This window comes from Manacus vitellinus, unplaced genomic scaffold (assembly GCF_001715985.3).
Source record: "Manacus vitellinus isolate BGI_N305 unplaced genomic scaffold, ASM171598v3 scaffold_26_pilon, whole genome shotgun sequence".
Taxonomy (NCBI): Eukaryota; Metazoa; Chordata; class Aves; order Passeriformes; family Pipridae; genus Manacus; species Manacus vitellinus.
Genome location: NW_021939960.1, coordinates 2,198,189 through 2,220,988, shown reverse-complemented (window position 1 = coordinate 2,220,988; position 22,800 = coordinate 2,198,189). Strand labels below are relative to the sequence as shown.

At 41.5% G+C, this 22,800-nt stretch overlaps 1 protein-coding gene across 1 annotated transcript in view; it reads left to right on the top strand.

Moving 5' to 3' along the window:
• The window catches only part of ATP9A (ATPase phospholipid transporting 9A (putative)), a 53,492-nt gene that overhangs the window by 4,888 nt on the left and 25,804 nt on the right, over nt 1-22,800 (top strand). The window contains exons 2-14 of the mRNA XM_029960334.1: nt 3,679-3,822; nt 4,131-4,244; nt 5,355-5,463; nt 12,424-12,482; nt 13,346-13,397; nt 13,983-14,077; nt 15,186-15,266; nt 16,271-16,346; nt 18,427-18,503; nt 19,079-19,239; nt 19,990-20,132; nt 20,885-20,997; nt 22,418-22,630. Of these exons, the coding sequence (XP_029816194.1) occupies nt 3,679-3,822; nt 4,131-4,244; nt 5,355-5,463; nt 12,424-12,482; nt 13,346-13,397; nt 13,983-14,077; nt 15,186-15,266; nt 16,271-16,346; nt 18,427-18,503; nt 19,079-19,239; nt 19,990-20,132; nt 20,885-20,997; nt 22,418-22,630 (1,437 nt within the window). The remainder of the gene's footprint in view (nt 1-3,678; nt 3,823-4,130; nt 4,245-5,354; nt 5,464-12,423; nt 12,483-13,345; nt 13,398-13,982; nt 14,078-15,185; nt 15,267-16,270; nt 16,347-18,426; nt 18,504-19,078; nt 19,240-19,989; nt 20,133-20,884; nt 20,998-22,417; nt 22,631-22,800) is intronic.

Sequence of the window (22,800 nt, the reverse complement as noted above, 5' to 3'; positions counted from 1 at the left end):
GGTTCTGTGCTGAGAAATATCTGTGTTTTGACCAAAAGTTCATTTTCCATCTTATTTCAGCAAGCCACGGGCTGGCACTTGAGGAATGAGTGTGTGAGATAACATTCCTGCTAGTACAGGGTTTGGGTGGTGGGTTTCTGCCCTGAGACCACCCAGCAAAACACAGGAGGGAAAAACAAGGTCATAGAATAGGTGAGAGTTAAATGCCAGCGCTGGGTTTTACCAGGTGCCTTCCTAAGAAAAATTCTTTGAATGACTGTGGGGTAAAAGTCAGCATTTGCCAAGATTGTCAGGCACTGGTGCCCGAGTTCCTGGCTGAGGCTGCAGCTCTGGAGGAGGCTCCCAGCCCATGACGTGATGGGATTCCTGAGCGCTGATGAACCTCCCCAGTCAGTGTTGCAACGTGTGACTCCGGGAGTGCTGGTTGTAGTATTGTGTTTGTTGGTTGGACTTCTTTTTTTTTTTTTTTTTAATGAAATGCTTTACATAGAAATCTCGTGCTGAAAGGCAGTGTAGGAGAGTTCATAGTAAAAATACTGGATATTCTTTACCTGAGTGTTGATAATACTGATATTTACCTTCAAAACTTGCTGGGCAGGAAGTTTTTCTTTTGTTTGTTCTAATTAGGTTTTCAGTTTGCTTTCCCTGTAATTCAGGAGGTTGCAAAAACTGTGACTTGAGCCAGGCAGGAGTTTCAGAAATGTGTTATTTTTACATAGCAGATTCTCCCATGCCCTTTCTTGCTTTTACTTGGAGCTGCATTATTTTCAGGTTGTTTCTTACACCTTATAGTAACACAGCATTTGTAAATTAAAATTCTTACAACAAAGAGGATCTTTGTGGTGCGAATGGTACGAGAGGTACTTTTATTGCAGAAATCAAATTTTGGGTAATTTCACTTTTGTGCAGTTGCCTTCTGCTTCCCTGCCTTTGTAAGTGCTCTCAGTTTTGGGGGGATGCTGTTTTATTTAGAACTGCACCAGTGTTTTTTTATTTAGAACCACACCAGAATTTTGCAGTGCTAGATGTTAGCATTCACAGAGTAGTGAATTTCTAGTAATTTCAAAACCAAAAGACTAAACACAATGTAATGGTATGTAAACAGCTGGTCAGAGCACACTCTTCTTGAGGTAAAATATTTTGATTGCTTTGCAGGGGGTTTGTTTGCCTTTTACATCAGTGAAGAAAACACACTGATAAGTCATTGAACTTATTAAAAGTTTGAAAGTCTGTTTGGACATTTAGGTATTGGTTTGAAGATGTGCTCAGGTATTTGGAAAGTTCTTTGGAGCATGTGGGTGAATTTTATTTTGTAAAAAAAATATTGCCAGGACAAGTAAAGTTATATTAAATTGACAGTAGTCCCCTCTTTCAGCCTTACTTATCCTATTGCAAGTATTATGATATAGGTGCTTGGGTATTTTTGCTGTTGAGTACAATCCCTACAAGAGGCCCAACCTAAAAAATAAACAAAGGTAGCTGGTTTCAGATGTCTTGATTACAAGGACTGACTGATTCTGTAAATGCAAAGCACACTGTGATGAAATGGGGTGTGTGGGCACCAGATTTGCTCCCTTGGGCAAAGCCTCTTTTTTGGAGCCTTTTCTTCATTGTGAAAGAAGGAAGACCACTTTTTTTCCCCCCTCTTTTCTTTCTTTTTTCTTTTCTATAGAGCATATCTGTTTCCTGCTGTGATCCAAATACCACCATTTCCACTATTTTTGTTAAAATATATTTGGGATGCCATTGAATATTTGTCTTAGGTCTTCATCTGCAAACACAAAGGAAAACTGTAGTTAAAAGGTATCAAGCTAATAAAATACACTTCTGTAGTAGAGTTTATGAGTTTGAGTGTTTAACACCAGCTTTGCTGTTTGTCTCATGTTGGTAACAAGCTGCCTTTCAGATGTGGGCTTGTACACAGATGTGTGGGGAAGAAAGATCTGTTAGTTGGTTTCTCTTAACAAGCAAAAATAGTTTGTAGAGTTGACAAAAATTGAGATTTTTCAGGGGCAGACATAACTTTCTGGATGCTACTACCTTGGGAATAGTCAAATATGAAAGTCTATTGGCTTAGAAACATTATAAATTCAGAATAACAGGTAATATCCCTGTACAGAGGAAAGCAGAGATGACAGTGGTGCTGCAAGTCTGTAGGATGTCAGATACCTCTTGTATATACCTGAACATTAAAACATCTTCAATTATTTTACTCCAGTAATTTGATTTAGGTGTTCCCTGCTATCAGGGTTTGAACTGTTGGCCTTGCCCACTGTGTTTGTTTCTCTGATTTTCCTGCATTCTCCTAATTTTCTCCTTTTCAGCAAATGCAGGTCAGAGCTGGCAACAGCAGTGGTGTTGGTAGAACTGAGCTGTACACTGTCAGTGATACCTGGTGTGGGTGAAAGCAGTAGAATCATTATTGAAACTGGGAGACCTTACACATCCTCTGGTTTTGGAATGGAGGGTTTGACTTAACCTGGAGGTGTAGGAGGCTGTTGGGAACCATCCAAAACTTGTGATTTCGTGTTCCTTCAGTACCAACATGGGAGTGCTGTGTAACATTCTGCTATCTTGTCAGCATTTTGTTCTCAAAGCTTTTTTGAGCAAGAAAACCACTTTTCCTGTGTTTGGGTGGCATTTCTACACTTAGGGCTCAGGTTGTGCTTGAGTACAGACTAGAGAAAATCCACCTTGCCAGGGCTCATCTGTCACTCTTCATGAAATGGAATAATGACTAAGTAATTTGATTATGCAAAAATTCTTTTATCTAGTATTAAAAGCTCATGAGAAATTATCTTGCAAGCCAGCCTTGGGAAGTCAATGTCTGTGTCTGCTCACGTAGCATGGGATCACATGGTGACACCTCTTCTTTATTTCTGAAAGCAAAGTTGATTTTTACTCCCCTTCTGTACTGAGGGAACTGACTTAACTGATTATTTGCATCCAGCAGGGCATAAAACATTTTAAAAAACAGTTCTTTGTAGGAAACCACCTTCTGTGTGGCGAGTTGTACACTCTGATCATGGTGCTGCATGTATCTTCCTGCAAGACAGGGACTTAAAGAGCTGAACGCTTTGTGTACTTCCTTAAATAGTTGTTTCTTTGTTAGCTGTGCATTTAAGTGAACTTCTGTGGCAGAATGCTTGATTCAAGAACAGACCTTTGTGGTGCTTTCTGGAAGGATGTTTGTGAGAGCTCTGAAGCTTTTGGTTGTCAATCCAGCTGATGCTGACTTTCCCAAATGTCAATGAAATTCAATAGGGCTGGTTTTAAAGGAACGAGGAGGGTTGGGAAGAGATTGGTTTTCAGAAAGCAGCAGTGACAACAGGAAAATAACCCTTTTGGGGTTTGGGAGGGTACAATGCTGTGATTTTTAACAGAGAGGCTTTTTCAAGGTACAAGAGGGATTTCTGATACATCTTTGCATCTTCCATGGAGGGATTGATGCTCTGTTTGATTCCTTGTCTGGAGTAAGGATTTGTTACATCACTAAAATTCACGTGAGCAGGGATTTCTTGCTGGCCCTTGTGCCAGGCTGAAGGTCCTGTGAGGCACCTGGAGCTGGTGGCAGGTGGGCTCCCACCCGTGGAAAGAAAAGGTCTGGGGTAAATGTGTGTGACTCAGAGAAGTGTGTTAAAAATGAAGGAATGAATGAATTAATGTTCCTTCTACAGGTGTTGTGAGTGCTTAAGATGCTGTGGGAGGAGAGACCCGAGGCCTCGCACTGTTTGGCTTGGCCATCCCGAGAAGAGAGACCAGAGATACCCTCGCAACGTGATCAACAATCAGAAATACAACTTTTTTACGTTTCTCCCTGGGGTAAGTGTGAATAAAGCTGCTTTTCATTGTCCCACCCTAATGCTTTCCCCACTTGCAGTGGTTTTACAGTAGACAGGTGCAGAACCTGGAGCTGGAGAAAATCATGTTTGGGTTGGGTTTGGTAGGCTTCCTGCAAAGGCTGCCTTAGGGCAGACACAGATCTGTCCTGAGTGGCCAGGACTACTACCCCAAATTGGTGTTTAGTCACTGGAAGAGCATGCAAAAATGTTTCTGGTGGTTAGGTCAATATGCATAACTTCTGAACTCCATTAATTTCCCCCATCCTCTTCTTTTCTCGTTTTTTTTAGGTGTTGTTTAACCAGTTCAAATACTTCTTCAACCTTTATTTCTTGCTTTTGGCCTGCTCTCAGTTCGTCGTTGAGATGAGGCTTGGTGCACTTTACACGTACTGGGTTCCTCTGGTAGGTCATTGAAGGTTTATTTATTCAAGCAAGTTGAAGAAAAAAAGTTTTAAAGCCCATCCTGGGGTTTCTGCATGTGTCTACATGTTTAAACACTGCAGAAATGTTCTACCTTGCATTTCATTACTGTATTAATGAATTAGATCGTGCATTTAAACCCAGATGTGTGTGCTAGAAACCTTCAGTTTCCAACATCACCTCACCCCCTTCTAAAAATGAAGAAGCTCCTTATTGACAGAGATAATCAATGCACAGTTGCAGTTTTCAACACTACAGGTTGAATAAAGTTCATTTTCTGTGATGGATTAGGAGAGTTTTAACTGTTTAGTGAGTCTGAGCTCAATAATGTCTAGTAAAAACAGGACTTTGTGATACTAACCCCATAAATAATTTGTTTGCATTAATTTAGTTATGTTTTATACAGTGAAGGGTGTGATGTGGGCATTTTCCTCCTGACAAATGGAAATGAAATGACTACTCATATCCACAGAAAAGTAGGACTGAAACCCTAATCAGGCAAACTTGTAATTATACCATGAGTAGTGCACATTAATATCTTTAGAGTGCTTATTTGTGCAGGTTGAGTGTGTGTGTACATGCACAGGAAGGCACATGCATTCTCTATTTATGTATCTGTATATATAAGTTTCTGTATAGATTTCTATATAAATAAGGATATAAAATAAAGAAAGGTGAGCTAACTTTGATGGCTCTGTGGTGGCAGGAGTACTGAGTTTTGAGGGATCCTGTCTTCCAGTGGACTCCTGTGTAACCCCTCTCAGTTACCTGTGAATTGAGATGAAATGTGTTATTTACATTCTTCAGATAAACTTTACAAAAATTTGCTTGGGGGGGAGACTCAAGGTAAAACTGAAAAACAGCCGTGTTTTTTTAAGCAATGAGGTTTTTTTTAAGCAACTCTTGTTAGTTTGGTGCTGGGAGTCCTGCACAGCAGCACATCCCACCGTAACGATTTCGGAAGATAAGACGGAATAAGGAAGTGCAGATTGTTGGCATTGGCACTGACAAGTATCGCTCTTATTAGAGGCAGATGTGATTTTTTCCTGACCTTTCCATCCATTCTGTGTCCCCCCTCCGTGCTCCTCGCAGGGGTTTGTGCTGGCTGTGACGGTGATCCGGGAGGCGGCGGAGGAGATCCGATGTTACATGCGGGACAAGGAAGTGAACTCGCAGATCTACAGCAAGCTCACAGCCAGAGGTCAGCCCGGCGGCTCCAGCACCCCCTGCATCCTGCTGGCACTCAATCCAACGCTGCTGGCAGGCAGAGCCAGGGCTCAGGGAGTGGGGATGGGGTTGTGGGTGTGTGGTGGCCGCTGCAGAGCCCTCGGGGGTCCGGGTGGCTTCTCCTGGATGGCTCCTCACCCTGCTGTGCTGGAGGCTGGGGTTTGCTGAGGGGTTTATGGGATCATAGAATGGCCTGGGTTGGAAGGGACCTTAAAGATCATCTCATTCCACTCCCCTGCAGGGACACCTTCCACTAGCCCAGGTTGCTCCAAGCCCCATCCAACCTGGCCTTGGACACTTCCAGGGATGATGGGGCAGCCACAGCTTCTCTGGGCAACCTGTGCCAGGGCCTCCCCACCCTCACAGGGAACAATTTCTTCCTAATATCCAACCTAACCCTGCTCTCTGCCAGTGTGAAGCCATTCCCCCTTGTCCTGTCCCTCCAGGCCCTTGTAAATTGTCTCTCTCCATCTTTCCTGCTGGCACTGTAAGGCCACAATTAGGTCACCCTACAGCCTTCTCTGCTCCAGCCTGAACAATCCCAGTTGTCTCAGCCTTTCCTTATAGGAGAGGTGCTCCATATGTTTCCTAGAGACGTGCCCAGCTAATGCAAGGGGGGGTGTGTGTGATAATTACTCAGGTAACTTCAGAGGATCATCCTGGTGCTTCAGCTGCACAGGAGGTGCAGCTTTGGTGGGCTGAGGGTTCACTGCAGCACCAGGCAGGGGTCACTTCAGAGCAGCTGATGGGATATTTTGAAACCCCAATTGCTCCTAACTCCAGTGTAGGCTAAAACATCTCTCCTGATTATTGTCCTTTCTTGGTGGATTGGAGTCACCAAAGCAAATGAAACTGGAGGTGGATGTTTCCAGAAGGGAAATGTGTTTTCCTTCCTGCAAAGCTGTGACGTAAGAGCTCTGTAATGTTGTGTGGATGAAGGGAGGGAGGGGCAAATACAGCAAACAGCATAGCAGGAAGAAAACAATAGAGCTGTAGTACATGAGACATGTTGTTTGGGGATTTTTAGGTTTTTTTGTTTACTCAGTAAGAGAGAAACATGTAAGAAGGATTTTCTATAAGCTTTCAATTGATATTTTTTGAGGGAAACCACAAATGTGTGCTTAAAAAAAGGGTCCAAATAGGCAGATCATTTACAAAAGGCCTTCATTAGAAAAAATAAATCTAGGTCTGTGAAATTGTCAGGAGATGGTTATGCAGAGGTAAAGTCAACAAATGAGGGTGAAGGGTGGGGACTCTTTCAGCACAGGTACCCCAAATCCTAGTGAAGTGCAGGTACTCTGTGTACTGAAGAATCTTGAGTGCATGTGTTAAATTTAAGGTACTGACATGTTCCATCTCTTACTGAACATAATAGTGGTTGAGTTTCATAGCTCTTTTTCTGGGTTATACCAGACAGGGGCTCAGATCATGTAAGTCCTTTGATAAAAAGGACTGTGTGATATGTGTGTGTTTCTGTCAGCAGCAGCTGATGTGGTTCCTCAGTATTGGCAGTATCAGCTCTTGTATTTTTTTGTATACATCATCTTTAGCCTCTTCCTCCAACTGTGAGGAGTTTGGAGCCCTCATTTTGGAGCCCAAGCTGCAGCTCAGCTGAGTCTGATCCCTGGCTCTGGCCATTGTTTACAGCTGTGCAGTACCTAACAAAGACATTTAAATTCTCATTTGAAAAATCCAGTGCTGCCTCACTATGGAGTTACTCCTAATACCATGACAAAGATAGTGAGGCCAGGGTTTTGTTTTAAAAAGGGAATGAACTGAAATTAAGCAATTTTTTTGTTTTTCGTTTCCAGTTTCTTTGTTATAAAAGTTTATATTCCTGAGTTAAGATGCAGTGAATTAGATATAGTAAAAATATGCTTGCTTTCAACAATTGCACTTTTAAGAATAAGGATGTATTTTATATGCAATCACTTAAGGCTGTATATATTTCACATGCCAGGAGTTATGAGGCAACTCTAACCTAGGGAGTTTGAGTTTCTGAATATTAAATCCCCTTTTAATAACGTGTTCTTACTACAACACTTAAAATGCTTGGCAACCAACAAAAGCCTCATCCAAGAGGGGTATACTACATCTATTTAAAGATATAAAAGAGTTGCCTTCTGGATTCTATTCAGTGATCTATAAGGGGCCTGACCTCTCCTTTAGTTCTTTTCATATTGCTATTACGTTTCCCATGAATGATTTCCCTCCCCCCAGTCCTTTAACTTTTCTGATTTTGTGAAAGAAACCAGGGAGGATTGGCAGCTGGACACTAGCTGAAAATCTTAAGCCACTTTATTTAACATGAATTTGGTGCAGAAACAGGAATGAGATTATCTGACGCTACAGTTTAGAGTAGAAAAAACATAGAAAATGATTTATGATTGTCTCATGGGAAAAAAAGTAGTTTTCTGTCTCTCACTGGATCTCAGTAGTAAATTTTTCAGAAGACCTGACCATCTCCTTTTCCACTGATTAAAGCCTTAGCACCTCTGAGAATTACCTGGGAGCAGGGAAGGACTTTGTGAGCCCGCCATGGCTGGGGGTGGAAATTTTGGGTTTGGTTTATCACATCCAGTAGCACAGTCAGAGAAAGGGGGCAAGTTTTGGAGGGAACCCTTTATTGGTTCAGAAGTAGAAGCAGCAAATATCAAAGTAAGTCGAGAACAGCTGATGTGAATGATTAATTTGCAGCATACCTGACAAAACTGCAGGTAGGACTTGACTTGGGCTGTTTGCAGGCTGGTTTTTTTTTTATTGCTGTTGACTAACACAGGTCATGCTTCAGGATGTTGGCCCAGCCCTGTACTGAGAGGGGCAGTGCAGAAGGTACTGATGCACAAAGCCCTCTGAACTGTTGCTATATAATTTTTTTTTTTAAAAAACTTCACACTAGTTTCAACTCTAAAGCCAGAGTTTGGGGGGGGGGGGATTAGTGAGGCTCTACACTTGGAGATTGGCTGTAATGGATCTCATGGAGCACTGTGGCTTTCTCCAAGAGATTTTTATTTCTCCAGAGTATTTGCACTAAGCTGCAGTTAAGGTGACTGGAGAATAAATTTTCCCATCTCCAACCTTGGCCTCCCCCTGCAACCCCATGGGTGTAAATACATACTTAGGTCTGAGCAAACTCAGGGAGACTTAAGCACGTGCTTATACACAGTTTTGAACAGGGAAGTAATTTGGGTGCTTTCCCAAGCCAGGATCCTCTTGTCCCTTTGTGTGCAGTTCCTTGTGCAGATCCATGGCCGGGCACAGCTCCTGCACAACCACCAGCCTGGTGTGTCCCCCCCAGGAGGGATCTTAAAATTTTTTTGAACCAAAAGTCACATTTTGGATTTGCAGCTTTGCTGCTGTACGTGAAACTTTTTTCCTGCACTCTTCTTGTTAAGCTTTTTAAGATTGACTAAGCTGCTTGCCTCGTAGAGAAAAAGGAGGAATCCTCTTTGGATCACATTTATTTTGAATGTAATTGCTGAATTCTCTAATCTTTTAGAGTAGACAGTAGTGTATTTTTTGTGTTCCTTTATTTTAGATCACAACAAAAAACTCCACCCTAAACCTCTTTTATGTTTTTACCAGTATGATCCATTTATGATCAGACCAGCAGACTTCTGGAAAGCATTTTTTTGTGGAAAGCTCTCCATTTAAAGGACAGTTGTTTGGATTGTAATAAAAAATAATCAAATTTCAGTGCCCTATTCATAAACCCACAAGCCTCCTTGTGTTCAGAAGGCTGTGTGCTGACTTTCTGCTTGACGGAAAGTTAGAACTGTGCTTGCAAATTCTTGGTTTGTTTTTCTTCTCCTGCAGCCCCCCCTCCCTGGGTAACACTGCATAATAGAGAGAAACTCCACAGAGAAGTGGGAAGAGACCTCCTACTGAGGGGTGCTACTTAAGATACAGATCATTGGCATTTACCAGCCATATAAAAACAATATTTTCCCAAACCCTCTGAGTCCTGCTCCACAGCATAAAGCTGCAAAAGGCAAAAGTTTCCCGCAGCACATCCAAACAACCCGTTTTTTTCCAGATGTATTTAACTTGCTTTAATGAATGTCTTGCTTCATCTTTAGTTCCAAATTAAGTGTTTTGATCTGTACCTCAGTGAAGCTCTGCGGATCTATTGTGAGATCTTAAGTACTCACATGGTACAAAAAAGGCATCTCTTCTGGCCAATATATTACTTTAAATAATCTGCTTTACGGTACATCCATTATGCTGCAGATTTGGTGATAATTTCAAAGACCATAGCTTAAGTTGGAACAAACTGTTTGCATTTTATTGTGTTTATTATTTTGTCTTTCAAAAAATAAATCAGGGTACAGCAAAGAATTAAACAAATACCAGTCACACTTTGACAATGAGGATTTTTTTATAAGAGATCAAGACTAGTTCCTCTTAAAAATTGCATTAAATACTGACTTGTATTCTGATTAACTTCAGAAAATATAAAATGAAAGTGATATATAAATGCTAAACAAACCTGTTTGTATTTAGAGGAAGCACTTCTAGTTACATTTATAAAAACAGTAATTTATAATTACAAGAATACTTTAATAGCAGAGCAATACTGGGAAATGAAATAATTGTGTTATTAGCTAGTTTTAGACATGCATGAGAAAACATCTGATGGTTAGGTGGCAGTTTCCCCACAGAAAGAAAAAGGAATTACAGAATTCCCAAGATCAAAATAAAACTAATTCAAATAAGTTGCTTTATGGGAGTCCTGAGTCAAAGGAAACATCTGGTCCTGCTCCTTCTTAGCAGGACGTGTGGTGCAACTGCAGAGATGTCACCCACGAGGAGCCAAGGATGGCTGGAAAAGCAGAATTAGCTACCTAAAAAGGGCATCTCATTTATACAGGAGTTATAAAAATGTGTGTTGGTTAGAAAGGTCCCCTCTGTGTTTTACCTTCAAACAGCTGAGGTTGGGAGGGTTATTGAACAAGACAAATCTGCTCCAGCTGCTTTGGGTTTGCTCATATTGGAAAAATTTTAAAGCAGATGATGCTGTTTTCAGAATAATGATCTAAAAGGCCTTTCATGTGCATAATGATAGGAAATCATCACATTTTACCTTTGTCCAGGCATTAATTTTTCTTTTGCAGCACGATTTTTTTTTTACCTCATTAGGGAAAGCATTGCAAAAAACAAGTTTCCATTCCTGAGCCTTCCAGGGAGTGCTGCTTCTACTGCAAATCCTTGTGATCTTTAAGAGAATACAGAAAATGTGTTTAAACAAATCCACCTTTGAGAGCATGCCTAAAATATGGTTAAACAAATCCACCTCTCCTTCCAAGAGCTTTCTTGCACAGTGGTTTAGGAATGGCTGTGCCCGTGTGGGGAGAGCACACGGAGGGTTTTTTTCCCCCTTCCTTTGCACGGGAGAATATTCAAAAGCACTTTTTGTTGTTTTGTGAATAACCGTATTAAAGGGGGAGGAAGAGATGTTATCTGTCAGACCCTTTTAGTGTCATAGTACCTAACTTTGTATAGCCCATACAGAAGACTGCCAGGGATGCTTTTTTTGATCCTCTTGGAGTGCGGCTTTTCTTTTCAAGCCTCAGCGTAATGGACTCTTAATCCCCGGTTTGCTTCCTGCCCCGGCAGAGATGTCTTGAGCCCAGCATTCGTTTTGTTTACCTTTTTTTTTTTTTTTTTAAACTTTAAAAAAAAAAAAAAATCTCACGAGGCAAACCCCAGAATCCACGAAAGACCTATGAGATATTTGTGAAATGGGCCATGACTGCTTATAATTTGTAGGAATAATTACAGCATGTAAGGAAGTCTGCGTTTATTAGCAGCAGTGCTGAAGCATGTTGTTAAGCACACAGTGTGTCACCAGAGCAGCAGGCTGCCCGGAGCCCAGAAAGGCTTTCATTGTTAATTTGGAGCAGAAACACTGAAGCATATCCTGAGAAGGATGCTAATGAAGGGACTGCCAGTAGTAAAATCCCACTGACCTTTGTGCTTTGTGCTAATTTCTATTCCCCCTTTCTCCCTTCCCCCTTCTCTGTTCCCCCTGAGCTGCTATCTGGCCATTTAGCCCATGAATTTTGAGGTACAGTAGGAGTGTTGTCCGTGCTGGGGTGAGCTCCACGTGCCTCCCCCACTCCCACTCAATCACAGCAGATTAAAGAGGCTTTTGTTGAAATATAACAGACAGACACATAGAGGCAGGGTTCAAATTAACTGATTATAAATCACTACTTAGTCTGAGAAGCCAAATCTAGAGCTGGCTAATGATTTGAAATTACTAGCCAATTGTTAAATTAATCCCCTGTTTTAAAGCAACCGGGAAATGTTTGACAGCTGCACAGAAATAAATATTTACGTGTTTTCTGTGGGACCTGTTCTCTGCAGGGCTCGTTCTGGCTGATCCATGGAGAGGCAGAGGGGAGGTGGTAGTGCTGAGCCAGAGACTGGAGCTGCAGCAGGGGAGGAAATGAGCCTGTTTTTTAGATGGACCCATTGTACTTACAGCTTCCAGGTCTTGGCTTGAGAGTGGAGCTTTAAATTTTCAGCCACCTCAGAAAAAGGAGTTGATGGTTCCTTACTGTAATTTTCCTGTTCTTGCCCTGTTCTCTGCCTGACACTGAAAATATTTTTCAATTCATGAGTTAAACAGTACAAAAAAATAGTTGAAGGAGTTGTTTCAGACTTGTCACTGGAGGTTTCTGCATCCGAGGCTGAGGTCTGGAGCTGGTAGTCTAGAGGTTTTCATCCCTTTTGGCAGATTGAGATCCCCCCACTTTACTCAGTGGGCTTGGGAAGTCTTTACAGGGCAGCTCTGGCCAATTCTTGTGATGGAAACCTTACCCTTTTCCCCCAAAACAGTGCAGTGGAAGGAAGGGAGGGAAGGAGCATCACACAGCACCCAGAAACCCTGTCCTGCTGCTGCTCTAACACTGATATTTTTCCTTTGCAGGGACTGTGAAGGTGAAGAGCTCTAATATTCAAGTCGGTGACCTCATCATTGTTGAAAAGGTTTGCCTTTTATATATATCTTTTCTTTCTAAAATACTTATTTCGCAAGACTGTGGAAAAATATGTATTTTTAATTCATATTTATTTTACAAATCGAAATAGAACATCAAGTGTTGAACAGTAGTTAAAATATTTCATCACTTTTCAGGGTCCCCCTGCTCCACCAATAACACCACCATCTTTGCAAATCTGTAGACCTGCACCTATAACCTGATTTTTCTACTTATACTACAGCAAGATAAAAGGGCCTCCCTGTCCGTTCTCTGTTGGATACAGGTTAAAAAGCTGTTAAAAACCCAACATTCAAATGTTGCTTTGGGTGTAAACACAGTATTGGCAGCACAGTGATCCATTTGTAGATACTGGTATAATTCCACCTTTATACAAGTTCATATGTGGGCTTTTTTATCCACTGATTTTATGTTTTTCCCACACACTCTCTGTGCAAGCTCTGTGCAGCTATGACCTTTAAAACCATTAGTATGAAAATATTCAGTACAAAAAGAGAAAATTGGTGGCTCTAGATTCCAGATACAACCTTTCTTCTAGCATGGGACTTCTTGAAAGGAAACCAGCATTAGTTTAAGATTTCTTCATACTTCTAGAATTACTCACCAGCCCTTTTGTAAACCAAGCCCTTGGGGTCTGGGCAGTGGGAGCTGGCACCAGTTATTATTCTGCACTTGGAATTCTGAAGGGAAGCGAGTTCAGGATTCAAAGCAAAATGAATCCCAAGCTTCAGCTTGACAAAGGAATCCCCTTTCTCCCCCATCTCCCCTTTGCTGGTCACGGTGGGGCCGTGCAAGGAGCTGCACACGCGTGCAGGGCTGGGTGCACAATAATGGCCTTTCTTCTCCTCCCAGAACCAACGGGTCCCTGCTGACATGATCTTCCTGAGGACGTCGGAGAAGAATGGTAAAACATCTGGAACCAATTGTCAAAATAGCCATTAACCTTTCACTGGTTGTTTAGAGAAAATTATCTTTTGGAAATGTGAAAGAGATAGATAATAGTAAAATTTTAGAGAGACAGACAATTCAAGCAGTTTTATGGACCAACATTTCTGGGCATGTTTATACTCTGGTTTTTGTTTGCTAATCAAAGAGCATGGGGAGTTGAATCCGGGGTAGATGTATCTGGTTGCATAAGAGTTTGCATTTTAGATGTAAATCATTTTAGTTGCTGTTCAGGTTTGTTTTGTTAAGTGTGGGATAAGGAAATGTTTGATCAGAAGGATTAGAAAGTATAAAGACTAATGAGAACATTTTAAATGTCTTAAAAATACAGTGTCTCACTGTATTCTGGACTAGTGGAAGGCAATGAATGTGTGATGCAGGAACATCATCCTTACATTATTAACAAATGTTACTTGGAATCAGATACTGTTTCCAAAGAAAGAAGGACATGAATATCTTAGATATGGAGCCAGTTCATGAGTTATCTAGAGATGTAGCTAAGACAGAGCTGGAAGGAGCACTGACTGCTGTTGAAAACCCACAGGGTCCTGCTTCCTTCGCACCGACCAGCTGGATGGGGAGACAGACTGGAAGCTGCGCCTGCCTGTCACCTGCACCCAGAGGCTGCCGACTGCTTCTGTAAGCTCCTGCTGCAAACCTCTCCTTGGGAAACCTGGGCATGTTTTACCTGAAAAGCGTTCGGGTGCCTCAGTCCACGGGCACCCAAGGGCATCATTCTGCTCGGGGCGTGTGACAGATTAGCTTTGGCAACCAAAAGTACAAGTGCAAAGCAGCTCCTCCTGAGCTCCAGGTGAAGCGTCAGGTAGGGGAGGCTGGGTGCCCCTGTGCCACAGGGCTCTCACCACAAACTCTGCAGGAAGGCTCTGGGGTCAGCAGCTTCAGGTGGCTCATGGTAGGATGCTCCTGTTTTCTTTTTCCTTTCCAGAGACCATTGTTGCCATTCAGTGCAGGACAGGTCTTGTTGCCCTCTGAAATGACTTCAGAGGCTGCTCAGTTTTCATTGCCCACCCTTATGAAAGGGGAGGTGTCACCATGGAAACTCTACTGTATGATGTAAAATAAGCATAAAACCTCCACCAAACATGATTATTTCCCAAAATCTCTAGTTAAAGCAGTTTGTGTGCTGTTTGTTGGTGGGGTTTTTTTGTTTGCTTGTTTTTTAAGAAAACAAGTAAAAGAAGGGGGAAATCACAGTACCTGCTTTATTGATGTTCTCTCTGTAAAAAGTGCAAGAAGTTTATTCTGTACAAAGCCTTTGAAGCAAGGCATTCTTTCCTTGAAGTGAACAGTTCATACCTGTGTAGGAATCAGCAGTGAAAACCCTGTGCAGAATTGGCTTTATCTTCTTGCCACCCCAGAACTGTCCTAGTGACACTAAATATTGAGTGACAGGGTGTGCCTTGGTTGTCTCAGAAAACCAAACCTTCATTGCTATGAGGTAAGAAGTGTCTTAGGCTACCTTGATTATTCAGGCTGAAATTTCTTTTATGGGGCACAGAGATCTGAGTAAGTCCCAGGAGTCTCTCTGGTATCCTTCCAAGAAATACTCCTCAGTGGAGCTGGTACACCAACTGTATGTTCTCTCAGACACTTGGGCTGCAGTAAGTCACAAGATTTAGTGATTGCCTTAACTCGATAAGTAACTCTTGCTCAAGTATTCTGGTAGAAACACTTGTACATTATTAAAATGTGGTTGTCTGTCTGCCAAAATGTTTCTGTTTTATAGGACCTACTGCAAATCCGATCCTATGTATATGCAGAGGAGCCCAATATTGACATCCACAACTTTGTGGGGACCTTCACAAGGGTGAGTCTCGCTGACATATCCTGGAAATCAAACCTGTAGTGTTTGCTGTGCAAACTGCTGAATGCTTCCAGGATGCCAGGGCTTTTCAGGAGAAATAGTGGAGTTGTCTTGCCATTTCTTTCTATTTTTCCTTTTCTTTCTTCGTAAAATCCATGAAATAAAAATCGAAACTTTGACTTGGAGACAATGCCAGAGGCTCTTTGGGATTAAGGACTTCACCTGAAGGTATGAGACATGAACACTTGGACAAGATTGGTACTTAGATATTCATGGTGGCTGTTCAGAAGAAAATCTGGACCACCATGGACTCTGTAGGATTAAAACCCTTTAACTGTGGGGAAAAAAAAGGGATCTTAGCTGGGTCAGGAATTACAGTCTTAAATATGAGTCAGTTGGGTTTTTGCCTTCAATTGAATGCAGTGTATGTGAACTCAGTTATATCAGGGAGCAACAGCACTGAGCCACTGAGAAACGTCACCATTAAAAACATATCTCTTCTGACTTGCTGGGAAGGTGCACTGTTGGGGCAAAAGGTTGATTTGTTGGTTTTTGTTTTTTTTCTCCTCTCAGTGGGATAATGACAATTTTGAGAGATTCATCCAATACCCTTGGGGGAGTTTCAGAGGGCAAATGGGTTTGTAACAAATAGGAGACAGGTAGAACCTTTTAAAAGTTGTTACCCAAACAGGTTCTCAGTGAGGTCTTAGAGCAGCAGGAGAAATGCCACATGAGCCCAGGGAAGAAACATTTCTCTGGAGAACTGCTGACAAATCCCTTGCTCATTTTTGATTCCCAGAGACCTCTACCAGGCAGAAGTGTCTTAATAGATCCTCACTAAATAAAGTGGTCATGTTTTTAACCCAGAGATTTACCAGGGTTTATGAAAGTCCTCCGTCCTCTCAAGAATCCCTCTACCAACTCTCCCAACATCCCTCTGCAAACACCTCTTGTGACTCTGCTCTTTTACATTACTGACAATTTTGTTTCTTTTCATCCCATTGCAGGAGGACAGTGACCCTCCAGTAAATGAAAGTTTGAGCATAGAAAACACCCTGTGGGCCAGCACAGTGATTGCATCAGGTAACATGGAGACACGTGTGAAATTGTTTTGAAGGCAATATGTTAACAATTTTTAAAGGTATTTTTGTAATGGAATAATAATCTCTGTCAGTTGGAAAAATTAGCAGTTGGAATAAGGTTTCCCACTTGTCCTAACACCTCTGGGGACCTGAGCTGACATCTAATTGCCTCTTGGACATTCCTAGATGAGAAAGAATTGGAGTGGCCTTTGGGGCACTTCTTTAGCATGTAGGGCCAGAATAGCACTTAATTGCTCTCCACATTGACATCCTAATCTGTAACAGAAATGGTGTCAAATAGATTCTGGTAACAGAAGCTAAGATGAAAGATTTCCAGGTAAGTGCTTCCATTGAGTTCGTCCTATATACTTTTAAAAAGGAAAAAAATAAAGTCTTTGACAGATTTTGACTTATATCCACGATAAACTCCCAAGGCCTGAGATTAATCAATGCCCTCTTGTAGAGGCTTGTCAAAGTAAAAGCCTTGTTCCTCTCCTGTCCACTGTGTTTGTGAAGCTTGCGGGGCCGTAGCTGAAGGAGAGTGGAATCCTAAGGTCCAGTTTTGGAATTGAAGTTGTCAAATGGAGAGACTTGACAGTGAATTTGCAAATATAATTTCAAAGGGTTTATGCAGTTGAGTCTGTTTTAAGTGGCCATAAACCAACCAGAAACTCTTTTTACCCATATCAATGTGCCTTCAAGCTTTTTCTAGTCCGGGCAGGTGTTTCCTCTCATTTTGACTCACTTATCAACATAATACTCAGTTTTGTTTCTCCTATGGCAATAATAAATAGCACGTTGTAGGTTATTTCTGTTAGGAAAAAAATGTGGGTATTATTTTTCTTCTTCTATGGGTGAAAGCTGCCGAGTTGTGGTGCCATCTCACTGGGGCAGCCCTTGCTTGAAAGACTGAGCAGAGCTATGTGGCTTCTCCATCTGCTGTAGTAGGGATGGGTCTGACTCTGACTGTTGGAGGTGGATTTGGAGTAGCTGTGCCATCTGCTGATTTGAATTCTGATGATCTTACCACCACCTGCCATCTGGCTCCAGGGATTTGTTGTTGTTTTTGGAGGTATTTTTTTTAAAGGAATGTTTCTCAGCATATTTTTAGAAACCACCTCTTTTGAATCGGTCTTATTTAAAAATAATTCACTCACAACCTATTAAAACTTTGATTATTAATGAGAGCAGGGGAATAGTAGAGTATGAAGTAGAAATGTGTTTGCAGTAGTGGTGTATTTGAGTTGCTTTTCTCCATTTTTTACGAAGTAAAATTTTATGGTAAAAAAAAGATTAGACCTTGACAATAGCAACTTTTAAACTCTTGGTGGTACACAGCTTTTTCTTTATGGCTTTTTGCAAAGTCTTAAGGAGAAAACCTGGAGAAACCCAGTAATTTATGGTACTAAACTGTATTGTGTTTCTGCAAGAAGAAGATAGAGAACTTTGTTGCTCTCAGCTCTTTAGCAACTGTAGGACAGAGCATTAAAATACACTGATGGCCTCCCAGCAGCTCCATCTGTTACAGTAAGGTAGGAGTTGGTATGATTCACTTTATGGTAGGAGCAGTAATTAGACAACTTAAAGTAAATTTAGATTTTAAAATAAGGTAATTCTGTCTTTGAAAGCTGTTGTAATTCATTGGGTTTACTCTGATTGTATCAACCTTCACCAATAAATAACCTTAGCCCAGAGCACTGATTGAATTTTGACACAGAGTGAAGGACCTGGTGTAAGGCAACACCAAAGTGGGATTCCAAGTGGTGGGAGGAAATCCAAGAGGTCCTCCATCCCCACCAACTTTTATTTATAGTATGGAGAGACAACTGACAGCAAAAGGGGGTCAGGGAAGGCTGAGAGAGAGCAAAGCTGACTGCTCTTTCCATGTACATGAGTTGATGCAGTCTGGTTAAAGTCTTACTGACTTGGAGGGTGTTTTCTGTTCCAGTCCGTGTTTTCCTAAGTGTCATATTGATACCAGCTTTTTAAATTTCTGGTTGCTACTGAAATTAACCTGCTAAAAATCCTTTCCACCTGACATCCAGCAAGTGTTTTTATAGAGAAAGCATTTGTTTGTTTAGGTACTGTGGTGGGAGTTGTCCTCTACACTGGAAGGGAGCTGCGCAGTGTGATGAATACTTCAAACCCAAGAAGTAAGGTATGGTGAAGAAACAGTCTGATAATAAATAAAAGGGTCAGAAATTGATCATTTTTTTTAAGGCAAATCCTTCCAAATGCTATATGTACACACTATAGGGACAACCTCCTGGGAATAATTGATGTTTCCCAACCTGTGATTCAAGATAGTTGCCATAACAGAACCTATTTCTCCTTATTTTTTTAATCCTATTATACATGTGTCTTCTCACTTTTTTAAGGTTGGCTAAACCATTGTTTTATGTGTTTATAATGAGACAGTCTCAGTCAGAATAGAAAAGCTCATTTTTCTGTATTATTCTACTATAGCAAAGCTAAGACACAGTTCAGGGATGTTTATAGAGTGTCCTCTCACACCTCTTCATGTGCTGCTTGGCTTCTAAAGGATGGAAATCTTATTTAATAAGCTGGCAAGAGTATTGCTTATAAATTTAAATGTGTTTGTAGTGTTTTAAAAGAGAAGCTGACTAGTGGGGAATGTCTCTCTGGATATGGCGGTTCATTTCCTTTGTGAATATTACATTGAGCTCACATCTTCATTTGTGTGCTTGAAATGTCTCTCTCTCACTTTTTTAGATTGGTCTTTTTGATTTGGAAGTGAACTGTCTTACCAAGATCCTGTTTGGGGCTCTCGTGGTGGTCTCCCTGGTCATGGTGGCCCTCCAGCACTTTGCTGGCCGTTGGTATCTTCAGATCATAAGATTTCTCCTCCTGTTCTCAAACATCATTCCCATTAGGTAAGGCAGCAATTGTTAGTGCTTCCCAGCAAGATACTGCTTGCTTTGTGTCCCCCTCCATGCTTCTACCATGAACAAGCACGTAAACTCTTATCTACTCCTCATTTTACAGCTAAGCAAATCTAGAAATAGAAATCAAGTTACTGTTCAAACATAAGAATTGCTTTGTTGTTTCTGCTGACTTTGTTCAAACTTATTAACCCATTCACTGACTCGGGCTGTGGATTAGTCATTTAAGGGCCCTTCTCTGTGTTTGGACTACCTGGTTACTTTGATAAGAACAGAGCAAAAAAACGGAAAAGGAGGGTTATTTATACAGCCTGTAGTGTAATGGAACACAATTGTCTTTTAGAGGGGAATGAAACTTTAATATTGAATTGTACTGGGTTAGGAAGTGGATTAGTAAATTATGTTCGGTGCAGGACTGGGATTCATTTCAGTTCCATTTTTAATCTGCTCTCTGTGGATCAATCACACTGTCCTTACTCTGTGTCTGTCTTCCCCTCAAATCATATCTGTTTTTCTCATTGTAATTTTATCATCTGTCTTTGAATTCCAGTGTAATTACCTTTGCCACCTGACCACTCGCTTTGAATATACTTTTCCTGAAACACCCTCTCTAGCAGCTCAGAGTCAGGGTGGACTGTGTGTCCTTTCATTGCACTGTGGCAGTTCACAAGGATTTTTTCTGAAGTTTAACTGGCGATATCTTTTTTTTTTATTATTCTTTTCCCCCTCCCTCCTGCACAGTTTACGTGTGAACCTGGACATGGGGAAAATTGTCTACAGCTGGGTGATCCGCAGAGATTCCAAAATCCCTGGCACTGTGGTTCGATCCAGCACTATTCCTGAGCAATTGGGCAGGATATCCTATTTGCTTACAGACAAAACAGGTATCTGTAGAAAGTCATGGAATGTTGTTGTTGGGATTTTGTTACGTTTTTTGGCCAGGCAGAGAGTATAATGTAAGTTTTTTTTGGACTAGAAGAAATATGCATTTCCTGTCACTTTGACGTTATGATTTAATCAGTTTTTGAAAAAAAGTTCTGCATTTTTTTTTTTGTTCTGAAGGCACTATAGGTAAGGTAGGACAGGAATGTTACACTGCTTCAAAGAACACTTAAAGCGTGCTATTAAAACAAAAGCTGAAGGTAAAAATAAAATTAAAATCAACTTTTTAGAGCTAGTTTTCAAAGCCAGATAAAGATAGCTTACACAGGTAGGCAGAAACATATCATTAGCCTGTTTGCTGCTGTCTTTACACTTTTGAAGTTGGACTTGATTCTGGAAGCTGTAATGAAAAGCTTGGTCTGACATAAAATCCTGGTCCCATTGAAGTTGTTTCCAGGTTTTTTTTGTTCCAATGGGATCAGAATTATGCTTGCAGCTCCTGCTGGCACTGACTGTGGGGTGAATCTCTTTCTTATTTATGCACCACTGCTTCCCAGGAGAATCAGCCTTCAGGTTGACAAATAGGCAAATATTGTCTTTTTTACCAGCCCCGACCTGTGCCGAGAGTCTGGTGCAGTGACTGGTTCAGCTTCTGGCCCAGTTTATCTTGAATTTGAGGCACAAGGACAAGAAGGAGTGCTGGAGAAGAGGTGTGTTGGTTCCCACTCCATGTCTGGTGCTGCTTTTGTTACAGGAACTCTGACACAGAACGAGATGGTCTTCAAGCGACTCCACCTGGGGACGGTGGCGTACGGGCTGGACTCCATGGATGAAGTGCAGAGCCACATATTCAGCATATACACCCAGGTAGAATTGAGCTGCCTCAATTAACTCTTCATTCACAAAAGTCTACCAGGTCACTGGGCTAATGATGAATTATAATGGCAGAGATCTGTTAATGACTGTTACGTTTTGGAAAAGTCTGAAGGTCGTTGGATGCTCAATGCATGAATAACATCATGATTGCTTGCTGCATCTGTAGGTACTTCCATGTCCTCAGTGTTTAAATGCCCCAGCACATGCAAGTGTAAGAGGGTTTATGTGCTTGTTACTGAGGTCTGAGTGTAAAATAACAGACATTTATTTAGATATCTAGGCATCTCTCTCTCTTTCCTTCCTTGTTCTTAGCATCTCGTTCTCCTCTAGGTGTTGAGACCCTTAAATGACTGAACTGCACTAAAAAAAAAAAAAAGAAATCCAGCAAAAAACCCCCAAACCCCCAAAATTCAGTTCTGTTTGTCCTCAGTGCTGTACTCAGTCTCTAGAGAAAACTCGACTACTAGTTAATTATTTGCCAAAGTATTCAATATTTGTCAAGAACATTTGGGTGACTGATTATTCCAGTGTGTGACTAGTGACTGAATGCACTTCAGCTGAGGGTTTGCTGTTTGATTTTGGCAACAGTGCTGATGAGCAGCAATATTAAATTTGAAGATCTTGTATCCTAATCACTAGTGTGGAAAATAACACGTGGAATTACCCTGGTAAGGAATATGTCTCATAAAACTTGTATAATTACCAAGTGAGATTCCTTATAATGAGGAGCATTTACTGGCAATGATTCATTTTGAACTGTAGTTCTTATTCTTTGCTCTTATTTTTACCACGTTGTGGCCTTTGACCTGGAAGTGAAACTTTTGTCCTCTTGACACTAAAGGTTAACAGAGCAGGAAACTGGATCACTGTGTGTCCCTTCTTCAACCAGGATAATTTAGTAATTGTGCAATTATCTGAAGACTCCCATTCTGATACTAAAAATAGTATTAAAAATTAAATGAATGTAATTAAGATTTTCTAGCTCCATACGAGTCATCTGTTTTCTGTTTTCACCAATTATATTCTCTTGCACGTGAAACCCAAGTGAGTGTAAATTTTCCAAGCCAAACCAGTTTTTGTGGAACAAAAAGTGGTTTCACTGAGTCTTCTGATGCTCAATCACCATTTGATGTCTGGTGGCTCTGCAACAGAAGGTTTGTTTTCCTGGGGTAGTGATCCAAAAACTTAGGTAAAACTTTGGGGGCATTTTACTGTACCAGTAGCAATGATAAAGGAGCTGGATTGGCCTGGGGTGTTTCCAGTGATGGCCTGAGTTAAGGTCTGTGTCGAGTGTGCCTCATTTCTGGGGACAGTCTGCACAGCTGCCTCGTATATGGTCTTCACTGAAGTAAAGACTTCATTTAATTTGTTTTTTTTTCCTCACAGTAACTCTCCTTTCTTTGTTTGTAAGCAATCCCAGGACCCCCCTGCAGTGAAGGGCCTCACCTTGGCCACGAAGGTGCGCAAGACGATGAGCAGCCGCGTGCACGAGGCGGTGAAGGCCATCGCCCTGTGCCACAACGTCACCCCCGTGTACGAGTCCAACGGGGTCACGGACCAGGCAGAGGCTGAGAGACACTACGAGGACTCCTGCAGGGTGTACCAGGCCTCCAGTCCTGATGAGGTCAGTACCCACTGGGGTGGATAAAAGTATCAGTGTCATACTTTTGTATCCCTGTGCTTGTTGCTGGGAAAAAAAACACGGTTCTTTGGAGGCAGTGCTCCAGTTTAGTGGAGGGGATAATATTTTAATGTGTTTATTGCTCTGATAACCCATGGACACACCATAAGTGC